The sequence below is a fragment of the Tamandua tetradactyla genome, chromosome 1 (genome assembly GCF_023851605.1).
Source record: "Tamandua tetradactyla isolate mTamTet1 chromosome 1, mTamTet1.pri, whole genome shotgun sequence".
NCBI lineage: Eukaryota > Metazoa > Chordata > Mammalia > Pilosa > Myrmecophagidae > Tamandua > Tamandua tetradactyla.
This window is the reverse complement of record NC_135327.1, coordinates 40,540,878-40,563,504: the sequence shown is the minus strand read 5'-3', so window position 1 is coordinate 40,563,504 and position 22,627 is coordinate 40,540,878. Positions and strand designations below refer to the sequence as shown.

Sequence of the window (22,627 nt, the reverse complement as noted above, 5' to 3'; positions counted from 1 at the left end):
TCCTGTTCCAGCTTCAGTGGCTAAGGAGGGCTTTGGAAGCCAGGTGCCTCCTGGCACCCTGGCCTGGGCAAGGTCACCTGTGTGAGTTGTACATCCATTTAACTTAGAAATGAATACTGAAGGTCTTGTGGCCCAAAAGGAAGGATTATTGGGTGTTGATGCTGCAGGGAGGGGAATTCCAAGCTCCAGCAGCCACAGACCTGATTCAGAACCTCTCCATTCATTCTCCCCTCCATGCCAAAGGATGCCCTCCCCGCCTCGGATGGTCGTGGAACTGTTTACATGCCATCCCTTTAGATGAACTGATGTCTGTAAACAGTGACACAGTCTTCCATCCAAACCTCTCTTGATTTCGAAGGAGAAAATAGAGTGATTTATTTCCCAGTGCCCTTCTGTTGACCTTGCCTGGGGGAGAGGGCCAGCAGAGCTGAGGATGACCTCATCCCATTTCTGCAGGATTTCCTGGGACCACAGAGCCTCATTCTTCCATCGCCTTTCTGTGATCAGCCACATTCAATCTATCAGCTTTCAGAGCCGGGCGTAGTGACATCCACTATTTGCCCCTTTGGGACTCCAACGCGAGGGCTCGCAAACGCGCAGAGAAACAATGGTGCTTTAGCTGGTCCTGGAGACCGCCTGCAGCGGAGAACCTGGGGGCTGAGTCTGCGAGGTGGGACACGCTTTAGAAGCTCTGCTGCTGGAGGTGGGGAATCGCAGGCTGGAAGGAGATGGCAGGGCTTTGATGGGGAGTAAATGGCACTGTGTTGTTGCCGGAAAAGGATTTTGGCAGGACAGTTGTTTTGAGTATTCTGCGGCTTAGAATGGAATTTCCTACAGGCTGGACTAACCATGAAAAATGTCTCTACCTTCAGGAGTCCCGGACGTGCAGTAGAGTCTTGCTGGGGGAAATGTCAGCTTGGACCATGGCTGCGCGAGGTCTGGACAAGCGAGGAAGTTTCTTTAAGGTAAAGAGACGGCTGGGTTTTGACTAACTGCCAGCTTGCTCGCTCTGCTGGGTGGCTGCAGGGAACTCTGCTGGCCCAGCCAGCTCGGCCTGGGGGCGCCTATCTGAGGCCAGCTGCTTGTTTTACAGTAGGCTGGAGTTTTTGTAATTTCGTGCTCCAGCACAAGCACGGGATGCTCTGGCACAGAGAGATGCTACAGTGTGTAAAAAATGATTGAGACGGCCGTTATTTGGAACCTGCTTAGCCTTTGCTTTTTTGGGTTGGGCAGTCTTAGGATGGAAGCTGAACGTTGCATCCCGGGTGAATGGATGCTCTCACTCTGTGTTCTACCCTTTACCTGATTGTGTGAATCACTTGGATGCTCCTAAACAAAATGAAATAGTTCAGGTTCCTGGGTCTTACCCTAGACCGACTAAACCTTATTTCCTAGCTAAGAATCTGTGCTTTATCAAACACTGGCAGACCTTCTTATGATCAGACAAGGTGTGGGACAGCCAGGTCAAAAGTCTACAACTTTTCTGTATTCATCTGGATGTTAACTGGATAAAATTACCCTGCTGGCTTAATGAGATAAGATCTTAAATAGGTATTTTATTTATTATATATGTGTGTGTTATGCATTTTAAATTAGGAGTTGGTGGTCATTCCTAATTTATACTTGAGAATTAACTTCTTTCTTGTGGCTTTTTGTTTTGTTTGCTTTCTCTCAGTCTCAAAATAAAGGCATACACTGTTGTCAAAAATTTGGCAAAGAGTCACATAAGAAAGTAGTAAAATGGGTATAATATGTGCATTTGGAATCTATCACAGGCAGATGCCCTGACACCAGATCCTTTCTCTTCAGGAAGAAATGAATAGAGCTAATTCAGCTTTATTACCAAGGGCAATTGTCTATGGTTAATAATTATCCCAACCCTTACAGGTTATTAGTATTATCAACTTTTATTTATATGCTTCCCATTTTCAGGAAACCAAAAGTGATTTATTGCATCAATTAGCCACTCCATAAAAAGCCACCAGAAAAGCCTGTTGATAAGGGAAAGCTGAGTTGATTGAACCTGCTGTAGTAAGGAAGCACAGGGCCAGGGGGCAGTGCTAGGGCCTGAGCACGTAGAGGTGGGAATGGCATATTTATAAGGTTTGGGGGCCTAGGCTCTGAGGGTTTAAGCTGTGTTTTCTGAGGCAGTAAACTGATTGCATTTTGGTGAAGTTCGTGAATGAGGGTCTTCGTGTGAGCCTTAGCAAGTAAATCATTATTTGATGGGCTAGCCATTTTTCCAGGTGAGCAAACTGTTTGCCAGGACAAATTGTCTTGTAGGAATTTCCTGCAGCAAACAGTGACGTTATTTATTGGTTTACAGCCTTAACCTCCTGGGCAAGAGGATCCTGTAACAAAGAGTTTATGTTGACACAGATGGTCTCCATTCTCAGCCCTGATATAGTTCAGCTATGTGGACACAAGTTGTCTCCATTCTCAACTGATGTGCTCAGTTTTAGTCGCACCTCTATAACATCCACCCACATGAGGCAGGTAAGGGAAAGGGGTGGTCCTCAACTCTCCTGGGGACTGGGAGCTGAGCTGGGGGCCTCCTGACCCCCTCCTCCAGGATTGCTTCTTATACTGAAATATTTATTTGCCTCTGGTAGAGAGGATGAATCTGCACTCCTCCTCAGTGCAAGGCATTGCCTAAATCAGCCTAAAATATTGGTTGATCCACAATTACCAACTTATACTGCTCAGGAAGCACTGCGGAGTTATAGTTTATGTAGTGGATAAATTATAAAGTAAATGCAGAAGAAAACAGAGTATAATCAAAACTGCCCTGGAAAATTCTTTAGGAAAGTGCCATGTTGAATCTAATGTACAAACTATCATTTGTTCCATTGTAGGAAGTTTTTCCTGCAGTTCTGGGAAGAAGCATGTTGCCTGTTTTTTTTTGTTTGTTTGTTTGTTTTCAGTTGTACACCAGGTAAAGAAGTTGACTTGTACTTCTGGGCTATGTTATATGAAAGACAATCAGGCAAGAGAGCTAGACCTGCAGGAATGTGCTGCAGGCAATCCAGGTGTCTCTCGGATCTATTGGCCCCTCCTGCGTCAGATATGATGGAGGGAAATGTTGGTGAAAGGACCTGAACTATTTGACTTGTTATTGTCTATATTTTTTTCCTCCTACATTTATATTGCTTAATTTATTTCTTAGATGCTCCATGTAAATGATGCAGTTGCCCTGCATTTCTTTTCTTTCTTTCCTCCTTTTTATAGACATTGTTCTCCTTTATTGCTTCTGTTCCATAATTGGCCACCAGCATTAGGCATGTCTGCAAGGATGAAATAAACCGCCCTTTGGACATTCAGAACCTTTTTGAAGGTTCATGAGATGGAGCGGCATTCAGGTGCCGAGATGATTTGTCACTCAGGACACTCTGGGACCCTTTGGTCTTTTAAATTTTATTTTACTTTTCAGTCCTCGTGCTTCACTTCATTTGACATTTATTGAGCACCACAGTCTACCAGGATCTGCGCTAGGCACTGTGGGGAAGGAGACAAAAACCAGAAGTCATCCCTCATCTCACGAAGCTTTCTGTCTGGTGGCAAAGAAAGATAGTGATCAAATAGTTATACCCCTAAAAACATAAAAGATAAAAATATGCTTCATGTGAAACGTAAAAGGGGCTCTGCGAATTTACAACCTGAACTGAAGTTCCAGAGAAATCTTTCTGGAGGGAGGGGCCTTTAAGAGCTGCAGGGTTCTGCATCTTATCTAGGAAGGTGGGGGTAGGACGCAATTTAGGAGTGACTGCAGAGGCGATGGCATTGTATCTCCTAACACGTTTTGAGGCCCTGTGGCTGGATAGGACAGCTTTGTCAAGGGTGAGATTTCTTAATTACATTCTCAGCTGGTGGCTAGAGTTCATGTGCTTCTCCTTCCTTTCGGGGTTGTTAGGGCTCACGTGATTTTGTATGATATGGGGATAATAGAGATCCAAAGGCCCTCACTGGACCCCTTTTCAGTCATTACCTTCCTCTCTTGGATTTGGGTTGTTAAACCAGAGATCCTAAGCAGTCATCGCAAGCCTCAATTTGTGGTTTCCCATCTATCCTGGCTCATGGGAATGACTCCAATGAGTTGTAGGATTCAAGAGGCCTGGATAACGCAGAGACTCTCTGAGCCTTTTGGGATCACTGAGTATGCCCCGTGCTTGTTGTTCATGTGGAATCACATCTGGGAAATTCTGGCCACAGGAATCCTGTGCTGGACAAACGCATGGGTACAGGCCTTCCCAGCACCGTTGTTCATTTTTCTCATCTGCTTATGAGAAATAGCATCTCCGTGCTCTACAGGGCCAGTGCGAGCACACTGGGGTGCATGCCCCAACAAGGCAGCCAACGTTACCTGTATTTGTATTTGAGAGTGTTTAATACATGGAGAATAGACATCTCTCCCTATTGCTATGAAATTCCAAGGATGTGAGGTGTGAAAGAGGTCGTATAAGAAAGACGTTATCTAGCCTGAGGAGGTTCTAGGTAGTTCGGAACCAGGGACAGGGAAGCCCAAAGTCGTCTTTGATCCCTTCTTTTCCTGAATCTCCCCCAAGCCATCCCCATCCCTTTAAGGCTCTCAAGACTGGCAAGATTCCCTGGAGTCTCCAAGCTCCACCCTCTCCTTCCCTTCCCTACATCCACTTCCTTATCCTTATCAATCATGGATAAGGATCCATGAATCCTTATCCATTCATGATGTGGGCATCATGGATTGTGCCCATCATCCACTTACGCTGCTCCTGAAGGTGAGTGTGTGTGGTGTGTGTGTTTGTGTGTGTGTCCTGAGCCATCCCATTGATCTGCGTTACCTGCTTGTGGGCACTGGCTCCTTGTTGTGTCCAAGACCAAGCTGATGCTTCGCCTTGATGTCGGAGGACCCCCGGGCTTTGCCCACACCTCCCCCCACCGTCCACCCTGTCCTCCTTTTGCGCCGTCATCGCTCATGTTCTCCAAGCCTGCCGCGACGCCCCGCTCCGGGCCTTTACCCTGTGTCTCCCTCCTCCACGTCCCACCCCTCCCCACCGGACCCCCAGCTGTCTTTCCAGGCTGGCTCTGGACCCCACTCCATCCGCTGGTAACTAAGCTCAAGTGCAAAGAGTTAGTATCTTCCACAACTTTCTTCTGAAGATAAAATGGTGGCAGAAATGTCACAACAGCCTAGTTGTAGCCCCAGTGTGGTTCCAGGAAGTAAACTTCCATCCATAACTTAAGCGCCACCATGAGGGACTTGACCGCAAAGGGCAGAGCGAATCCCTCTGCCTCCGGGACAGTGGAGTGGTTGCTTTTAATTGACTTGGAAGAAAATATGCTTAGACCACATGAATCCTGTTCTTCTATCCCTGAAGATCCCAGTCTATGTGTGATTGTGATTGTGAAAACCTTGTGTCTGATGCTCTTTTTATGTAGGGTATGGACAGATGAGTAAAAAAATGTGGATTGAAAATAAATAATAGGGAGAACCAAGGTTAAAAGATTGAGTAGATTGAAATACTAGTGGTCAGTGAGAGGGAGGATAAAGGGTATGATATATATATTTTTTCTTTCTTTTACTGGAGAGTTATAAATGTTCAAAAAAAAGATCATGGTGATGAATACACAACTATGTAATGTTATTGTGAGCCACTGATTGTACACCAATGCTTATAGAATTGCTTGTATGTCAAGAATGTTTGTATGTTTGTTTGTTAAAGTCTGACAATAAAAATATTTGTTGAAAGAGGAAAAAAGAAAAGATCCCAATCTAGGGTGAGAGCAGCCAGACCCAGGCTTGCAGGTCAACTGGGCACCCCAACACCCAGCTTGTCTGAGAGCTGGTTTGGGTAACAAAGGGCCTCATGTCTACCTTTGAGAAACAGAAAGGCAGTCTGGATTTCAGGGAAGCCATGGAAATGTTCTTTGGCACCACAGAGAATGGGGGTGACACCAGCTTTGAAGAAATCAAATCACTAAAACCCAGTTCTACAAAATGGATTTCCAAGAGGTGACAATTCCCTTGTCCTCAACCGAGTTCCTTCTGATGTCCATCTTTCCTGGGTACTTGAAAAAGTGTTTAGTTTCCAGAAATCCTGGGCGCAAGCAGATTTTCCGTCATCCAGAAACCACAAGTTTCTCCAGCCTCACTTGTGGCTCTGAGTCTCCACATTAGGGTGGGTGCCAGGGAGCGAGTGCCAGTTTTGAAGGACTGTATGTCAAGGTGTACTTTTCAAAAACCTGAGAGTCAAAAACATGACTCTCATATAGAGAATGAATGAGTGCCAAAGCTTTTTTCAATCCACTCTCGAGGGAACCAGCAGGATGGTAAAGCGGATTCAAAGAATACTTTAACAGATATCATGTTTGCAGTTGATTTGGACAAGCATTCTCTGATATTTTTGCTGAGTTAAAATAAAAACTGGTTAATGTCCTACACAGGAATCAAACTGTTCCCTTTGATGGGACTAACCTCACAGTGTCTGAGTGCTTAATAGCATATCAAAGTTAAACATGGGTGCGCTCCCCTAGACAATTAAATAATCTTTAGGTGAACTTGTTAAATAATGTTGCAGTATGACATTGAAAGGAAATACTTGGAAAACAAAAAGGCCCTTTGACTTGTCAATTTTTAAATCTTCTAATAAAAAAAAACACTCTTGGGTGAAAGGAGAAATGCAAACTGAAATTACAGAATTTCTGAAAAATAATGGTAATCGAAACACTAAATATTAGAATTAATAGTATTCAGTTTACAGCAGTGGTCAGAGGAAAATTTATAGCACTGAACACATATCATTTTCCCATCTCTTTTATGATCTTCTCCTTCTTTCTTCTCCATATTTCCCCAACCAGGGATTTTCCCTTAAAAGATCAAATATCTTCAATGAGGTTATAGAACCTTGAGAAAGCTAGTTCTGAGTTAACCGATTTTAGTAGTAGTAGAGAAAAAACTTTCCGTTCACCGATGAATCATGGATGTATTAACAGAATTAAACTGCTGTTTTTCATAATGTAAAATCCTCACGATAAATTTTCAGATATTGCTCTGATCCCCAAACTCAGATGTCAAAAGCTTACCAATTCCTTGTACGTACAGCTGTCACCGTGCGTAGTAATCTCCTGCAGTATAACCAATCACCCCAAATGGTGGTGACTCAAAACAACAAATGTCTCTATCTCACGGTCACTGTGGGTCAGAAATCTGGGCGCAGCTTAACTGGCTGCCTCTAGCTCCTGGTTTTTAGGAGACTGCAGTCAGGCTGCTACCCTGATGGCTTGACAGGTGGGGGCCTACTTCAAAGTCCACTTGGCAGCCCCGGGCCCTCCCACAGGACCCGTCTGCAGGGCTGGCCTCAGGACACGGCGGACGGCTTCTCCCTGGGTGAACAGTACAGAAGGGGCAGGACAAGAAGGAAGCCACAGTCTTCTTAAAGCCTGATCTTGAAGTGAGAGCTCATCACCTTTGCCATTTTCTGTTCATTTCCCCATACGAGAGGGGAAATTGCACAATGCGGGGAGCAGCAGGAGGTAGGGTTCCTTAAGGGCAATTAGAGGCCTAAACACAGAAAATCTCACAAACTGAATAACCCATGGGGCCAGACAGGAATGAAATGAACATTGGGGCTGGTATTGGGCAGGTGGGCTTGGCAGGGACTGTAACCAGCTGGAGAGTACGTGCTCCATCTTGGAAGGGGAGTCCAGCCAGTGGATGCCAATCGAGAGTGAATGTAGATGTTCTGATTTTCCAAGAGAGGCCAGATTTTTATGTTAAATAATCTCCATGCATAAAACACTGTGAGGACCAAAGAAAATGCTTCTGAGAATTGATTTTGGCCTGTGGGCAGTCAGTCTGAACTCCTCATTTGTTATCTTGGAGAGGGGCCAGCTGTGCGAAAGCCCAGCATCCTGATACTACCTGGATGCCCAAGAGGCTTTGAGGGGTGGGGGGAAATGGTTCAGGGAAGCTGAAGCTCCAGTGTCGTTTTACTTGGGTACCTTCTGTTCAGCAGGCACAGGGAATGGGAGACAAAAAGCCAATAACCCATGCGTTCTAGCCAAGGCCAGGACACAAAGGATCATCTGTGGATTGGCTGAGGAAGGGTAAGGGGCAGTAAGTTTCTCTAGATCCCGGGTGGTACCTGGGCTCCAGCCGTCAGTCACCAGAGTGTGTCAGGCACATGACCTAACTTGAGTCATGGGGGCTCCTCCTCCCATTTGTGGGAAGAGCTTTTCACCTCTATACATAAGGTATTTAGAGCCCACTGTACCAGATGGAAAGGTATTAAGAGAGGAACTCTAAGGTCTTCTTTCTCCTCTCTCCTTCCCTTCACCAGAGTAGGATGGCCTGCCCCAAAGAGTCTTTCCTACAAGTCAGTAATTCCAATTGGAGATTCATTTGAGTTAGTAAGTAGCGCTTACTGACAGAGTGTTAAAGGGCACTATTCACAGTTTAGTATGAACTAGGGCTTTCTGCACCGTTTGGTCAGATCAGCCTAGAGAGGAAATTTGAGTTCGTGTATGCTAAGAGAAATGGAATGGGAAAAGGTGATTTGGGATCTCTGAGGGGAAGGACAGGGTTCAGGGCACCACGATGGGTGGGGTGAGCAGCAAAGGAGCACCAGCTCACCCCAGAGAGGAGAGTGAGCAAGAGGGATAGAGTGTCAGGAAGTAGTAGGGATGAAGATACAGCTAAAGATGTCCTCTGGGCATCCTGCAAACACCATGGCCCTAACCTGGAGGCCAGGTGGCTCTGCAGGGCGCTCTGTTTCACAGACATCTGCCCTCTCTTGTCCTCCACCACCAGCCAGGAGAGGTGTGGTTACAAGTCACACCTCTCTCTGCAGTGAGGCAGACATGGTCTTTATATCAGTCCCGTTATCCATGTGACTTTGGATATGTTATCTCAGTTCTTTGGGCCTCAGTTTCCTCATCTGGAATTTGTGGACAAATATACCTCTATCCCTCATAAGGCTGCTGTTAAAAGAGTTCAGCAGTATCATCCCTTAAAAGCACTTGCCTAGTGCTTGGTGCATAATAGTAGCTCAGTAAGCATTATTCCACAAAAGGGGAAATATCGTATGATTTCACTAATATGAACTAATTATGATGAGCAAACTCATGAAGTTAACACCTAGCGTATAGGTTAGAAGGAGATAGAACAAGTGTAGAGAACAGGGAGCTTATGTTTAATTTGTGCAGAATGTTTAATAAGGTTGATTGCAAATGTTTGGGATGGGAGCACATTATTACGTTTGTAATTAACAATGCTGAATCGTGCGTGTGAATGTGGTTGAAAGGGGAAGTTTATGGTTATGTATGTCATTAGAAGGAAGGCTAGAGGATGATCCGGGGGACGGTATAACATAGGGAAGCCTGTTATGGATGAAAATTGTGGTTACTAACACAAAAAAATGTTCTTCCATGAACTAGAACAAATGTATGTCACTATTACAAGATGTTAATAATGGGGTGGTACATGGGGAGAAAAGACCTAATGCAAACTGTGGACTATAGTTAATAGTGATATTTTACTATTTTTTTCATCAATTGTAACAAAAGTACCACACCGGAGCTAAGTGTGAATGATAGGGGTTATAAGAAGTATGGGGGTTTTCTTTTTTTTTTCCCTTGGAGCAAAGAAAATATTCTAAAATTTGTTGTGGTGATGTGCCGGTCTGAATCTGTGGTAGACCCCAAAAAAGCCAGGTCCTTTAATCCTCACTCAATATTGCTGGCTGGAAGCGTTTTGATTGTTCCCATGGAGATGTGACCCACCCCATTGTGGGTAGTAACTTTTGATTAGATGCCTTCCGTGGAGTTGTGACTCCACCCATTCCAGGTGGTTCTGGATTAGTTTACTGGAATCCTTTTAAAGAGGCAATATTTTGGGGACAGTCCCTTTTTAGAGCCACGACAGGGCCACGAGAACTACAGAGCCCACCCAGCCAGAGACCTTTGGAGATGAAAGAGGAACACGCCCCCCGGGGGGAGCTTCATGAAACAGAAAGTCAGACACAAAGCTAGCCGGCATCACCATGTTCTCCATGTGCCTTTCCAGTTGAGAGAGAAACCCTGAACCTCATCAGCCTTTCTTGAGTGAAGGTAACCTCCTGTTGGTACCTTAATTTGGACATTTTTATAGATTTGCTTTAATTGGGACATTGTCACGGCCTTAGAACTGTAAACTTGCAACTTAATAAATTCCCCCTTTAAACGCCGTTCCATTTCTGCTATATCGCATTCTGGTAGTTAGCAAACTAGAACAGGTGATGAATACACAACTCTGTGATTATGCTGAGAGCCACTGATTGTACACTTTGGATAGAGTGTCTGGTGTGTGAATAAAACTAAAAAAAATTAGTCACTGCAAACAAGCCAGTTGCCCCAGACAATGGCAGGGTCCTTGAGCTGGGCTGTGCACAGAACTGAGAGGCTGAGGAGTTTATGCAATGAACTTGTACCGATTCAGTACCGAGTCCTTGGGTTTCTCTGCAGAGACACAACTCACCTGCAGCCAGGTGAGCTGAACTCAGGTCTAAGAAAGGCGTTGCCCTCAGTTCCAGGGCTTGCTGCCTTGGGTGTTGCCAGACACCTGGGTGCCTCTACCTCCCCCCCCCCCCCACCCCATATTTCCATTTCCTCAACTGTTAAATAGGGGATTCCACTTGGAAGATGTCCTTCCCCAAACTTCTCAGGTCATGCTGATGGACTTGTTAAAAATCTACTACTGAAAATGGGGAACCCAGGCAGGCAGCTCACATCATCGGGAGCTTGTTAGCAAGCAGTCAAGACCACTGGTTCTCAAAGTGTGGCACCTCATGCCAGCATCCACATCTCCTGGGAACTGTGAGAAGTGCAGACTCTAGGATTCTCCCCTGACCTAGTAAATCAGAGACTCTGGGGGCGGGGCCTGGCAGGCTGTGTTTAACAAGCCCCTGGAGGCCCGCGCAAGTTTGAGGACCACTGCGCCAGACCCCGAATCAGTGCGTGAGCAGGACTCGACCACCAGGCAGGGATGTCTGCCTTCTAGACCCAGCTCCACGTCTCCCTTTGTGAGGTGGAGCGTTAGCAAACACCTTACCAGCTGGGGTGCGAGCACCTGTTCATTCAGATGCCATGCTTTGAAGATATGCCTAAGTAAATAAATAATAAATCGTCCTCTGTAAGCCTGGTGTTAGGACCACTGGCTGATGATGTGCACCCCCACGTTTTATTTTCTCTCTCAAAAGCGGCTGCATGCACGCACACACACGCATGCGCACACGCACGCGCACACGCACGCGCACACATGGAGCTCCTCAAAGGCAGGGTGATTCGGCTGTTCAGAATCCTCTCGCATCCAAAAGCAAAACTGCCCTCCCATTCCTTGGCACCCACTGTCCCCATTTACCCAGAGGTTCCCTCACATTCAGTGTGTGATGATCCAGGACTCCTCGTCTCCCCAACTGAAAATGAACATTTCAACTTACTGTTGATCTGTTCTGCCGTTAGCCAAAAGCACAAAACTACTGTTTGGGTACCACTTTCTTTGCCTTCCTCCTTATTTAGCTACTTTTTAAATGTTTATGTTAAATTTAGCAAACACTGCTCCAGGCATTCTTATGAGCACTTTGAAAACATTAACTTTTTCAATCATTACTATTCTTATCTCCTTTTACTGATGACAATACTGAAGCATGGAGTTAACTTACCCAGAGTCAGACAACTCGTAAATTCCATGCTGGACCTAAACTTGGAAGGAATTGCATAGAGAAGGGACCTGGCACCCATCACACACCCCAAGAGGCCTTGAAATGCTGGACTGGGTGGCTTGTCCAACTCAGAAACGACTTACAGCGCATCCTCCTTTCCCTGCTTTCCATGTCGGGCTCTCTTGTGTTTGTTAACTGAGATGTGAGCTTCTCTTTCTTTTCCCACTGCTTCTCATCTCCAGGCTTGTTCTCTGCTGATCGCCATTGCGATCCCTTTCAGATTACTGCCTCCCCAAGTTCTGTACCTCAAAGTTGTGTCATTCTAGTTGAGGAGAGCTGTATGGGCTTGCTGCAGCAAAGGAGAGCACACACCAGAGAAACAGAAGGAGTAGGAGTTGGGAGGGGCTTAATATAGGATTTAGGCTCATACCTAATAAAACAAGAACAGTAGGCTTGCAGATTGAGCAAGGACACCCAGCTACATTTAATTTTCAGACAAACATCACATAAGTATGCCCTATGCAACTTTGGTGATGAACTTACACTAAAAAATGATTCCTTGCTCATCTGAAATTCACATGTCACTGGGCATCCTGAATTCTGGCAATCCTAAAGGAAAGTTTAGGTGCTGGCAGAAGTGGGGTCGGTTCAATGATTGGGCAGCTTAGGAGTGTTTAACTAGAAGATGGGAGAGATAAAGGGAGTAAAGAAAGCGGCTGATTCGTATGCTGCCAGAAGGGGGCGCTGTTTAGACGTTTTGTGTCGTCGTCTGACTTATTTGGGACGTTGTCCCAGGAGGCCGAGTCTGACCGGAGTTTATATTGTGCATACTTTGTTTATGTTCAGTTGAGACATAAACTGCCAAGGGCAGTTTTCACTTTCTCACTCTGCTTCCAGATTCTGGGCTTGTCCCGGAGTCTTCCCGGACGCAGGTGTCTTCCAGGGGCCCTGGGTTGTTTCAGAACCAGCCGTTCAGTTAGCCCAGGGGTTCTCAGCGGAGGTGGGGAGGGTGGGCCATTGTGCCCCCAGAAGACGTTTGGGTTGTAACGACTGGGGGTTGCAGGGTGGGGAGGGCAGGGTGGGAGGAAACCTCCTGGCTTCTAGGGGGTTGAGGCCAGAGATGCTGCACAACTCCCTGTGGTGAGCAGGACAGCCCCACTCAATAGAAAATTATCTGGCTCCAAATGTCAATTGTGCTGAGCTTGGGAAACTGGTCTGGGCTGTGGATTAGGAAATAGCTCTTGTCTGAGGTTTCTTTTGCTGTCTCTGGGGCAGGGCTTCTAGAAGTAAAGGAAATGAAAGCAAGAAAAGTGCTGTAAGCATTTTGAAGGTAGATGTGTGTCTTATTGGATGTGTATCACCTGGGCCTCACTCAGTACCTGGCCTATAATAGTAGGTGTTCAACAAATATTCCAAATGAATGAATGAATGAATGAAAAATGTGTAATGCATGTACACATATGTATTCATGTATTCCACTGGTATTTATCCGGCACCACCAAAGGCCGGGACAGTGCTGAGCACTGGGTGGCTGGTGATGGGCAAAACCTCTCATAGGGGAAGCAGACAACAATAAGAGAAACCCGAGCTCTGGAGGATGGTGGGGATGGGAAGGACAACCTCCAGGGATGATCCTGGAGGGCTTCTCAGAGGAAGAGACATTTAATTTAAGCTGAGCTCTGCAGCAAGAGGAAGAGACCAGGAGAAGAGCATTCCCAGTAGAGGAAACAGCATGCGCAAAGGCCCAGGAGCTGTGTCTGAGGCTCCAAAGAGAATCACCGTCGTCACAAGGGTAAATGGGCAGTGGATGAGGCTGGGGTCACTGGCAGGAAGTAAGGCAAGAGGTCCCTAGGGCCTTGTCCTGCCATTTGGGCAAGGAGTCAGGACTCCATTCTCAGTGCAAGGGAAGTCAGGAAGGGTTGGAACAGGGCAGGGAGATGACTTGACATCTCCCTGTTAACATCGTGTCCATCAACCAAGAAAGCTGGCATGCAAACCTCTCCTGGAATGCCTCTATGCAGTGTTCATGTGCCAAGCAGTGCCCTATAAAAATGTCCCCTCTTCAGCACTCTCGAAACTCTTCCCTGAATCTCCAGGTCAACTCCGATTTACTCTGTCTCTGGCACCCACCCCTCCATGACCTGATTGTGCACATCCTCTTGGCCTGTCTGCAGCCACTAGCTTTATATTTATCTTCTGGCCCCTTATACAGGTTCTGCACAGTGAAACGTGGGCAGAGCTGACTCACAGAGCTCCCACACTGGAAGCCAAGAAAGGGATGAAGACCACAAGCTCTTGCAATTTATTTATTTATTCTAACTATAATATACTTTTTTAAATAACTCCTCTGTCTGACATACCGGAGGGGAGCAAGAGAGGGAGGGAATGAGATAATGACTTAGGACACGGGTCAGTAAACTATGACCCACTGGCCAAACCAGTCTGGGCGCCTCTTTGTGAAGAAAGCTGTATTGGAGCACAGGCATGCCCATTTATTTATGTACTGTCCCCATGGCAGAGTTGCAAGAAAGCCCATATGTCCCGTAAAGCCTAAAATATTTTCTGTCTGGTCCTTTACAGACAGAAAAAGTTTGCCGACCCCCATCTTGAGTGTAGCCAGCAGTGCCCCCATTTTACAAATGAACCAACAGATGCTCAGGGACATTCATCTGTCTGAGGACCCCCCAGAGAGGATGTGGAGAGTGGAAGTCCAGAGCCTGACCCATTCTTTCCTGGACCACTCTACCTGCCCCATATAGGTCATCAGAAATAGCTAGAATAGCTAGAATGAATACAACAGGTGTCTCAATCTCAGATGCCTACAGGGCCAGGTGGAAAATGTAAAATCAACCCAGGTAAAGGCACCTGATGTTTGGCCTCAGTATTGGAGGGCAATAGGGAATGGTGCAGACTGTGGCAAACTGAACCATTAAAAAAGGGCAGCATCACCACAGTGGCCCAGTGCTTCTAATTTTCAAAAAGGTAGAAATCTGGATTTGTAAATCTCCTGATTTGTGTGTGAAATGTTTTAACCATAAAAACAGGACAAGCCCATGTGAGGTTGGCTGGAGAAAACAGAGTGTGTCCTACAGGGTCCCAGGGTCTGACTTCCTATATATGTCATACACATCAGAGTGATAGCAAATCCTTCCTCTAGGAAGGGTGGCTCTCTAAGGAGGGGAGAGGTTGCTCTAGATAGAGCACCTGGAGCCATCGCCCTGAGGTCTCACCATACCAGCTTTCAGCCTGGCTTCTGGTCACACCTGTGACTGGACACTGAGTGCATCCTCATTGTCCACTTTCCCTAAAGGAAAAGAAGTTCCAAGGAACCAAAGAGGATATAAAGATAGGCTGAATGGGATGGGAAAAGGTTGGGGGTGGGGGTGGATTCTAGGAGAGGCTTCGGGACTGAGATAAGGCTGGTAAGTTCAGCTTGTGAACAGCCACAGAGGTTTTCCAATATTTTCAAATGTAATAAAGGCTCTAAAGCACTTTTAGTTCATCAAAAATGTGTGTTTCCCTGAAATGCTAGTGATCAATGAAAGGGAGGGGTAAGGGGTATGGTATGTAAAATTTTTTTTTCTGTTTTTGTTTTATTTTTCTGTTGCTTTTTATTTCTTTTTCTGAATTGATGCAAATGTTCTAAGAAATGATCATGATGATGAATATGCAACTATGTGATGATATTGTGAATTACTGATTATATATGTAGAACGGTATGAGAAAAAAAAAAAATGTGTGTTTCCTACCTTGGGAAATCCTGGAGAGAAAGGCCATGGATTCTTAAGTGAGCAAACCCTGGCTTCCATGCCCTGCTGCATTATGGCCAGCTGTAGGACATCGGACACACCCTCAGAGCCTTGGTTCTAAGCTGGCCTGTTTCCCCATCTCTAGAATGGGATTAACGAAAGTCCCTGTCCTTTTGTACAGGGACAGTGTAGGACTACAAGAGATGATGGTCTGGACGCCGCCTGCCACAGTGTTGGCCACTCCTTAAGGGGCTGTCGTTGCTTGAGCTGGTTAACGGGATATACTTCTTTACCTGTCCTGCAACATGTGCTTCAAGTTTAAAAGTTTGAAGCTTTGCTGAATCAAACTCAAAGCAGAAATTAAAGCCAGCAACAGAAATTAGTGCCCCACCATCTGTTCATTTCAGAGAGATTTGTGGTTATTTACTGAATAGCTCCTATTTGGAAGTCACTGGACTTAGGGTGTGAGCAATGGAAAAAATACACATAGGGGTCTCCGTGCCTGTTCTCACATTGCTGATCTACTCAGGGGCATAAGACAAATTCGCCGGTCTCTAGAAGAGCCCAGTTTTATCATCTCATGCTATGGACCTCCCCTCCCATCTGCTCTCACCCCTGTCTCTCAGCCCCACACATCTTTCCTTCAAGACCAGGTTAATTACCTCTAGTTTCTTAAATACTGAAAACTATTTGGCCCACCACTACCACTACATGTAATTAAAAATGAAGTTTTCCAGGGGCCTAGATTATAAGCTTTTAGGGCAGACACATTAAGTCTGGGGTGGTGATTATTTTTTCTGGATTTTGAGAGGCTGTTTTATATATATAGCCTGATATTTAGAGATATGAACAAAGCCAAACAGGTTGGGGTTAAAATAATTCAAAACACAGGGGTAAGGAAGACAGTGTCTATATTTTAGAACCACACATCCCCTTTGAGACCAATGGAAGAAAGTTGTATTTGGTCTGGAACTGAAATTTTCTATAGTGCACAATCTAATTCAACCTACCTGTATAGTTCATTTGAACAATTGAAACACAGGGAGCCCAGAATAAGAAAGAGGTCCTTTAATCATATATAGATTATCGCAATGCCTGGATACATCCTGGAGTATACTAAGCAGATAATCAAAAAATATTGGCAAAGTCCCCTGAGGGAGGTGAGAAAAATATGGATCTATTAAACCTTACCATCAGGGAATCCCCTGATCCTTAACGACATCCCCTTAAGGAGTGGCCAACACTGTGGCAGGCAGCATCCAGACCATCATCTCTTGTAGTCCTACACTGTCCCTGTCAAACTTTAAGGACACCCAAATCAGTAGGCCATGCCCTCGATCATGAGGTTTACACTTGTGAAGCTTATATAGGTAGCAGAGAAGCTTAGACTACCTACAGGCATACCTAAGAGTTACTTCTGGAGGACCTCTGTTGTTGCTCAGATGTAGCCTCCTCAGTCTATCAAAGCCAACTCTGCAAGTGAAATCATTGCCCGCCCCCTACGTGGGACATGACATCCAGGGGTGAAAGTCTCCCTGGTGACGTGGGAGATGATTCCCAGGGATGAATCCAGACCTGGCACTGTGGGATCAACAATTCCGTCCTGACCAAAGAGGGGAAAAGAAGTGTAATTAATAAAGTATCAGTGGCAGAGAGAGTTCAAATAGAGTCGAGAGGCTACTCTGGAGGTTGCTCTTATGCAAGCTTCAGGTAGACCTTGCTACCTATCATAACCTGCCAACCCCCAACCAGGACCATTCCAGCCAATCCTAAAGAACACTTAGGGCAATATATAAGATTCCACAAGGGTTCCAGGCACTAGAGTAACTTTCCAGAAACCTACAACCTACAGTTGGGTCCCTGGTCCAGGTAAGTCCTGAAACCTAGCCCAGCCTCTCCAGAACATCAGCTAGTTCCATCTCCCTACCCCATATTAGTGATGAAAAATTTAGAATTGCCATAGCACAAACACCCCTAAAGAGAGGGATGGAAAGATCAAAGGTGATGGTGGAGTTTATACAGAGAAAATAGGATTTAACAAATGACTATGAATCCTGAATCATTCAATTAATATCTCTTTTAGTCTCCAGTATTTTAGAGAAGCTAGAAGTAAAAACCTAAAATTGTGAAATTGTAACCCATGTCTAACTCTGAAATATGTTCTACCACTAATTGTGGTGCTGTGCTTTGAAATTTATAGCTCTTTTGTACGTATGTTACTGTTCACAAAAAAGTAAAGGAAAAAAAGTCGATTGGGATGATAAAGAAAAATATATTTAAACTCTCTAGCCTCCTATATCCTGGAGCAGCTAGAAAGAAAAATCTGAGAGGATGGTACCGTAGCCCATGATAAACTCTGGGATCTGTCCTGTAACTACTTGTTGAAGAGTGCTTTGAAAACTATTGCTTTTTTATTTCTTTGCTTTGTATATATATTATATTATACTATAAAAAAAGTTTTTTAAAAAATGAAGTTTTCATTGTCCCAAGTGATACAAAATTTGGTGATATGCTAACGTTAAACAGATGTTTCTTCCAGGAACGTTTAACAGCCAGGTGTTGGGTACATAAAACACTGAACATGTTTGTGCATGCCTGGGCCCTGTTAGTTAGTGCCCCAAGCACGTGCTCCGTCCAGACCCCGCTACAAGGGCTTTCATTTTCACCCTGCCCGTGGTGACGGCTTTCCTTGTTTAGTTCCCTTTCATCCTCCCAATGAGGTACTAGCAGCTCCTGTTCAGGTGAGGCCCTGGGAGGTTGGGACCCACAGGTCTCCCAGGTGGTAGGAGCCTGAGCTGGCCTTCACCCAGGGCTGAGCAGTGAGCTGGCCGGGTCTCTGGCAGGCAGCCCGGGCTGGTGGCCCCTGCGCCCTGGACGCCCCCAACCCGGGCAGGGGCTGAGCCGGGTGTGGCGGGAGTGCGCAGGCGCGCGGGGCGGGCCCCTGGGGGCCCAGCAGGGGCTGCAGGAGGGGGCGCGGCCGTCCTCCCGCAGCTGGTGGCCCTGGGTGTCGCTTCCTCCAGCTTGAAGTTCAAGTGTGCGTAGATGCAGATTTTGAGGACGAGGAACCGAGCTGAGTGAGCTTTTCAATGGACAGATTTCCCCACAATAAAAATGTGCACAGGAAACTTGAGAGATGTGCTGGAGAACTTAGGGAGCCGGTTCCCTGTCACGTGTTTCCAGGATTCTCATTGGGCTTCGGGGTTCTGGGTGGTGCCACGAGAAAAGAATTCAAGGGCACAGCACAGCGTAGAGTAAGGAAATAGAAGATTGATCAGGCACATATGTGAGAGGACTTGCAGGCACTCTTACAAAGACGGGTGAAAACTGTGAGAGGTAGTAGGCAACAGCAGAGCCATTTGCTGTATAGAGTACTTATTCCCTCTACCCTTCCTCAGTCAGGGCTTTTCCTTCTAACCCTCCCTGTTCTCCAGGGCAGGGCGGTGCCTGGTGGTAGTGCATTTGGGTGGGTCTGTTGGCTCTACCCTTCTCTGTAGGTGACTCACCCCGGTGGGGGGGGAGGGGGTGACATTTGACTCCAGGTCGGGGGGCTGGTGTTCTCTGTGAGTGAGTAGCCCTTGGCAGGTTGGCTGTCCAAGACACCGCCCTGATCTTGGTTAATCATCCTTGCTTAAGGGCTCTGTCACAGCTTTTTTATTTTTTCTCTCCCTCTACCTGTTCTAGCCTGCCTCACATGCTGGTGTATGTTGTTGTAGAAGCTTTTTTTTCCAAGTGTGTATTGATATAACTTCAAATTTGCAGAACAGTTGCAAGTACAGTATGAGTCTCCTGTATATCCATTATCCAGATTCATCACTTGTTTACATTTTGCTCTCTTGACTTTATCATTCTTCCTCTCTCCATGTGCATACGTGCACACACACAATTGTATATAATATACAATAGTCTATGACTATAGAAATGTTGTTTCTCACTCTGTGGTTACATGTGTAACATATTTTGCCAAACTTTTTTGAAAATACGTTAGAGACATTGGGCCCGTTTACCTCAAAATTGTTTAGTGTCGTTTCCTAGGAACTGGGACATTTTCTTACAACTTGCAGTAAACTATCAAAACCAAGAAATTAGACATTAATAGATTATTGTTGCCGGATTTAGCTTCCAGGTTCTTGGTCATGCCATGAGAAATAATCCAAGGCCAAAAGCACAGCAAAGACTAAGCAGATAGCAAGTTTATTGTATATCCATGTGAGAAGACATGCGGGCACTCTCCCAAGAAAGAAAAGATGAAAGGCGAAAGGCAATAGGTAATATGGGGCCATTTGCTTTTCTAAATTAGCTTTACTTACTCGGTCTCCCCCTTCCTTCTTGTGGACTTTCTCTTCCCCTCCCTTCTATCCAGGGCAGTACTCAATGGTAGATAGCACATTTGGGGGTGGGGGGTGGGGGTTGTTGGCTCCACCCTTCTCCAGCGATGACTCCTTCAGACAGTGGTCCTTTGGCTCTCGGTGGGTCAGTTCCTGCTGGGTGTTTCTCGTGAGTGGGTAGCCCCTAGCAGGTTTTCTGTCCAGAACAGGGGCCCTCCTGACCTTAATTAAGGGCTCCTTCACGGCCTTTATTTTTTTCCCCTCTTCCTCCTCTCTCCCTGTTCCAGCCTGCCTCGATACCACATCTAACCCAGAGACTGTCTTCACAGTTTAATAGCCCCATAATGTCCCTACAGCTGTTCCCCACTGACTCCACCCAACCCCTGGTTCCTGGATCCAGGCTAGTCTCACTCATTGCATTTAGTTGTTGAGGTTCTTTAGTCTCTAAATGGTATTGTTTGATTCATTTTATTTTCCTGTATATTTAATTTTTGTCAAAGTATAACGTGCATGTGGAAAAGTGCTCAAGTCAGTATCCAGCTTGATCAGTTTGCAGGCAACATATCTGTGTACCCAGCACCTGGTAGGTTGAAATGATGCTTATATTTGCTGTCAAGAACTAGATGATATCGAAGAACAGCTAACATTAAAAGTGTTGGCTACTCAGATCTGTTCTGTCTCTCAAAAGATGACGTCATGGAAGCTCTGAGTATCCAGATGCCAAAACTGTACTAGAAGAGAATGGAAAGCAAATCTTGATGAAGATGGTCTATTGGATATAAATATCGCAAATGCTGAAAGTGATCCTAAAGATCTTGAAGAGGAGGTCATCTGAATGGAGGGCTCGGGAGACCTCCTGCAAACAAAGTTTGCCCGGATCCTGGCTGAGTATGAGTCAATGCAACAGAAACTGAAGCAAAGATTAACCAAGGTTGAAAAGTTTCTGAAACCACTTACTGACTCAGAATTTTCAGTTATTGAAGGCTCTGAAGTGGAAAGTGAGCCCAAAGATTCTACACGGGACTGAAATGATCCTTTTGGTTATGTGATTAAAGGCAATTTTAGGTGGGAAGAAGAGGAAGACTCCTCTGGGTAATTTTATCTTAAGGAAAGTGTGCTTTGCTGCGGGGCAAAAGGACCATACAATCATAAACAAGGAACTATGAATAAAGAATCACAGTATTTGGGGATTTTCACAGTGAATTATATGCAAAGACATAAGCGGATAAACTTGTCAGTATCTATACCTTTTGATTTTTTCCATCTATGCTCCTTTTGTGTTATCATCTTTACAAAAGTGAACAAGTATACCCACTTTCAGGCAATTGGCACTGTTTAGGAGTGAAATGTGTTCAGAGTAACTGGAAATCATACCATATACCATGTACATCATGTATACAGTATACATCATGTTTGGGATACCATTTTAAAGATGACTAGAATGAAATAAAGTAAAATGAATTCTTAAAAAAAAGAGAGAACTAGATGACTCTACGATGTGCGTCTGGCGTGGAGCTTCACAGTCATCTGTGGCCTCAGACTCAGGTAACGCGGATCACCCTGGTTCGGTGAAGACCTGCAGTATTTCCTTATAATTCAGCTTTTACTTCCATGCCCTCCACATCTCCGCAGCACCTTGCACATATCCACTCAGTGTGCTTTGATCGTTGGATTAAGCTGAACACTCAAAGCCAATCTCTGAAACTCCAGCCCTAACCCCAGGAGTCTTCCTCAAGTCCCAGTCAACTGGACCCAGACAAAAATCGTCTGCCCATGGACAAAGTTTGCGTCTAAACCTCAAACAGAGCAGGGATTTTACAGACATTTCTCATGGAGACGAATGAACAGAGAGTGGGCTTGATGGCGGGTCTCCTGGCTCCTTCTGTTAGGCCAGAACTTCCCTCCTTGGGCTACCTGGTCCCAGGACAGTTGCCCAGCCTTGGAGTCCGGCATCCTTTGCTTGGGTTGTCACTCCTAAGCTCTTTCTGCATGAACAACAGGCCTTTCTTCCCCAGCCTGAGTATCTGGTGTGGTCAGAAAATAAATAGAAGACGAAGAGGTATGGGGAAGGCACAGCTGAGGGGGCTGCATTTGACTACAGTATCAAAAGATGGACCCTTGTTCCATACACATGGAGTCAGCTATAGGGAGAGTGTCATCTCTTCACAGTTGGGGGCCCTCTTGGGCTGTCTCTTACCTTCTTGGGGGGATCCCAGAGTTTAGAAGAGTTATTAGAGAGTATTTCCTCCAAAGAAGATCTCTGTAAGCATATCTTTATTTTAAAAAATCTATGATACCCTCTTTCTGACTTCTCTGGGGTTTTTTTTGAAGAAACATTTTCTTATTTCTCTTGCCCTGAATAAGAATCTTAAAATTCTGTGGTTAAGGAGACGTATCCACCTCCAGGCAGGTGCCTGGTGTGTGCTGCAGGCAGATGTATGATGTGGCTAAAGGTGAACCTGAGTCTCTCTCGGGAAGTGCAAATCCATGTGTTTGTGGCAGGGTGAGACTGCTGGCTTTAAAAACACCACAGTCAATTGAAGAATCCCTAGGGCTTTACTGAGACAGGATGGCCAAGGAGTTAGGTCCAGCCAATTACATGGTCAGTGTCCTACTGCCTTAGACAGAACCAGGCACCCATTGTTTATCTCTGCTCATCGCAATCAGCTGTCCGCCTTTGTCAGGACAGGTGCAGTGTCCCACACCTCTTTTGGTGTCCATTTAGCACCGCATATACCAAAGGGAGCAGGTCTTCATTTAATCAAGTTGACAGCAGCTGGCATAACAAATTTGCATATCTGTGCATTCAGTGCCTTGTCATTTCTGGGGTTCTCAGACTTCCCCAATAGGTCCTTTCCCATCATCAGAAGGACTTTCCTCT

General features: G+C 45.6%; 1 protein-coding gene across 5 annotated transcripts in view; it reads left to right on the top strand.

Annotated features, from left to right (window-relative positions):
- RIN2 (Ras and Rab interactor 2) overlaps window positions 1-22,627 on the top strand; it is a 286,859-nt gene that overhangs the window by 160,072 nt on the left and 104,160 nt on the right. For all 5 annotated transcript variants that reach the window (XM_077114814.1, XM_077114813.1, XM_077114810.1 and 2 more), the window contains one exon: window positions 873-965. In XM_077114814.1, coding sequence (XP_076970929.1) covers window positions 909-965 — 57 coding nt within the window. In that variant the 5' untranslated portion in view covers window positions 873-908. The remainder of the gene's footprint in view (window positions 1-872; window positions 966-22,627) is intronic.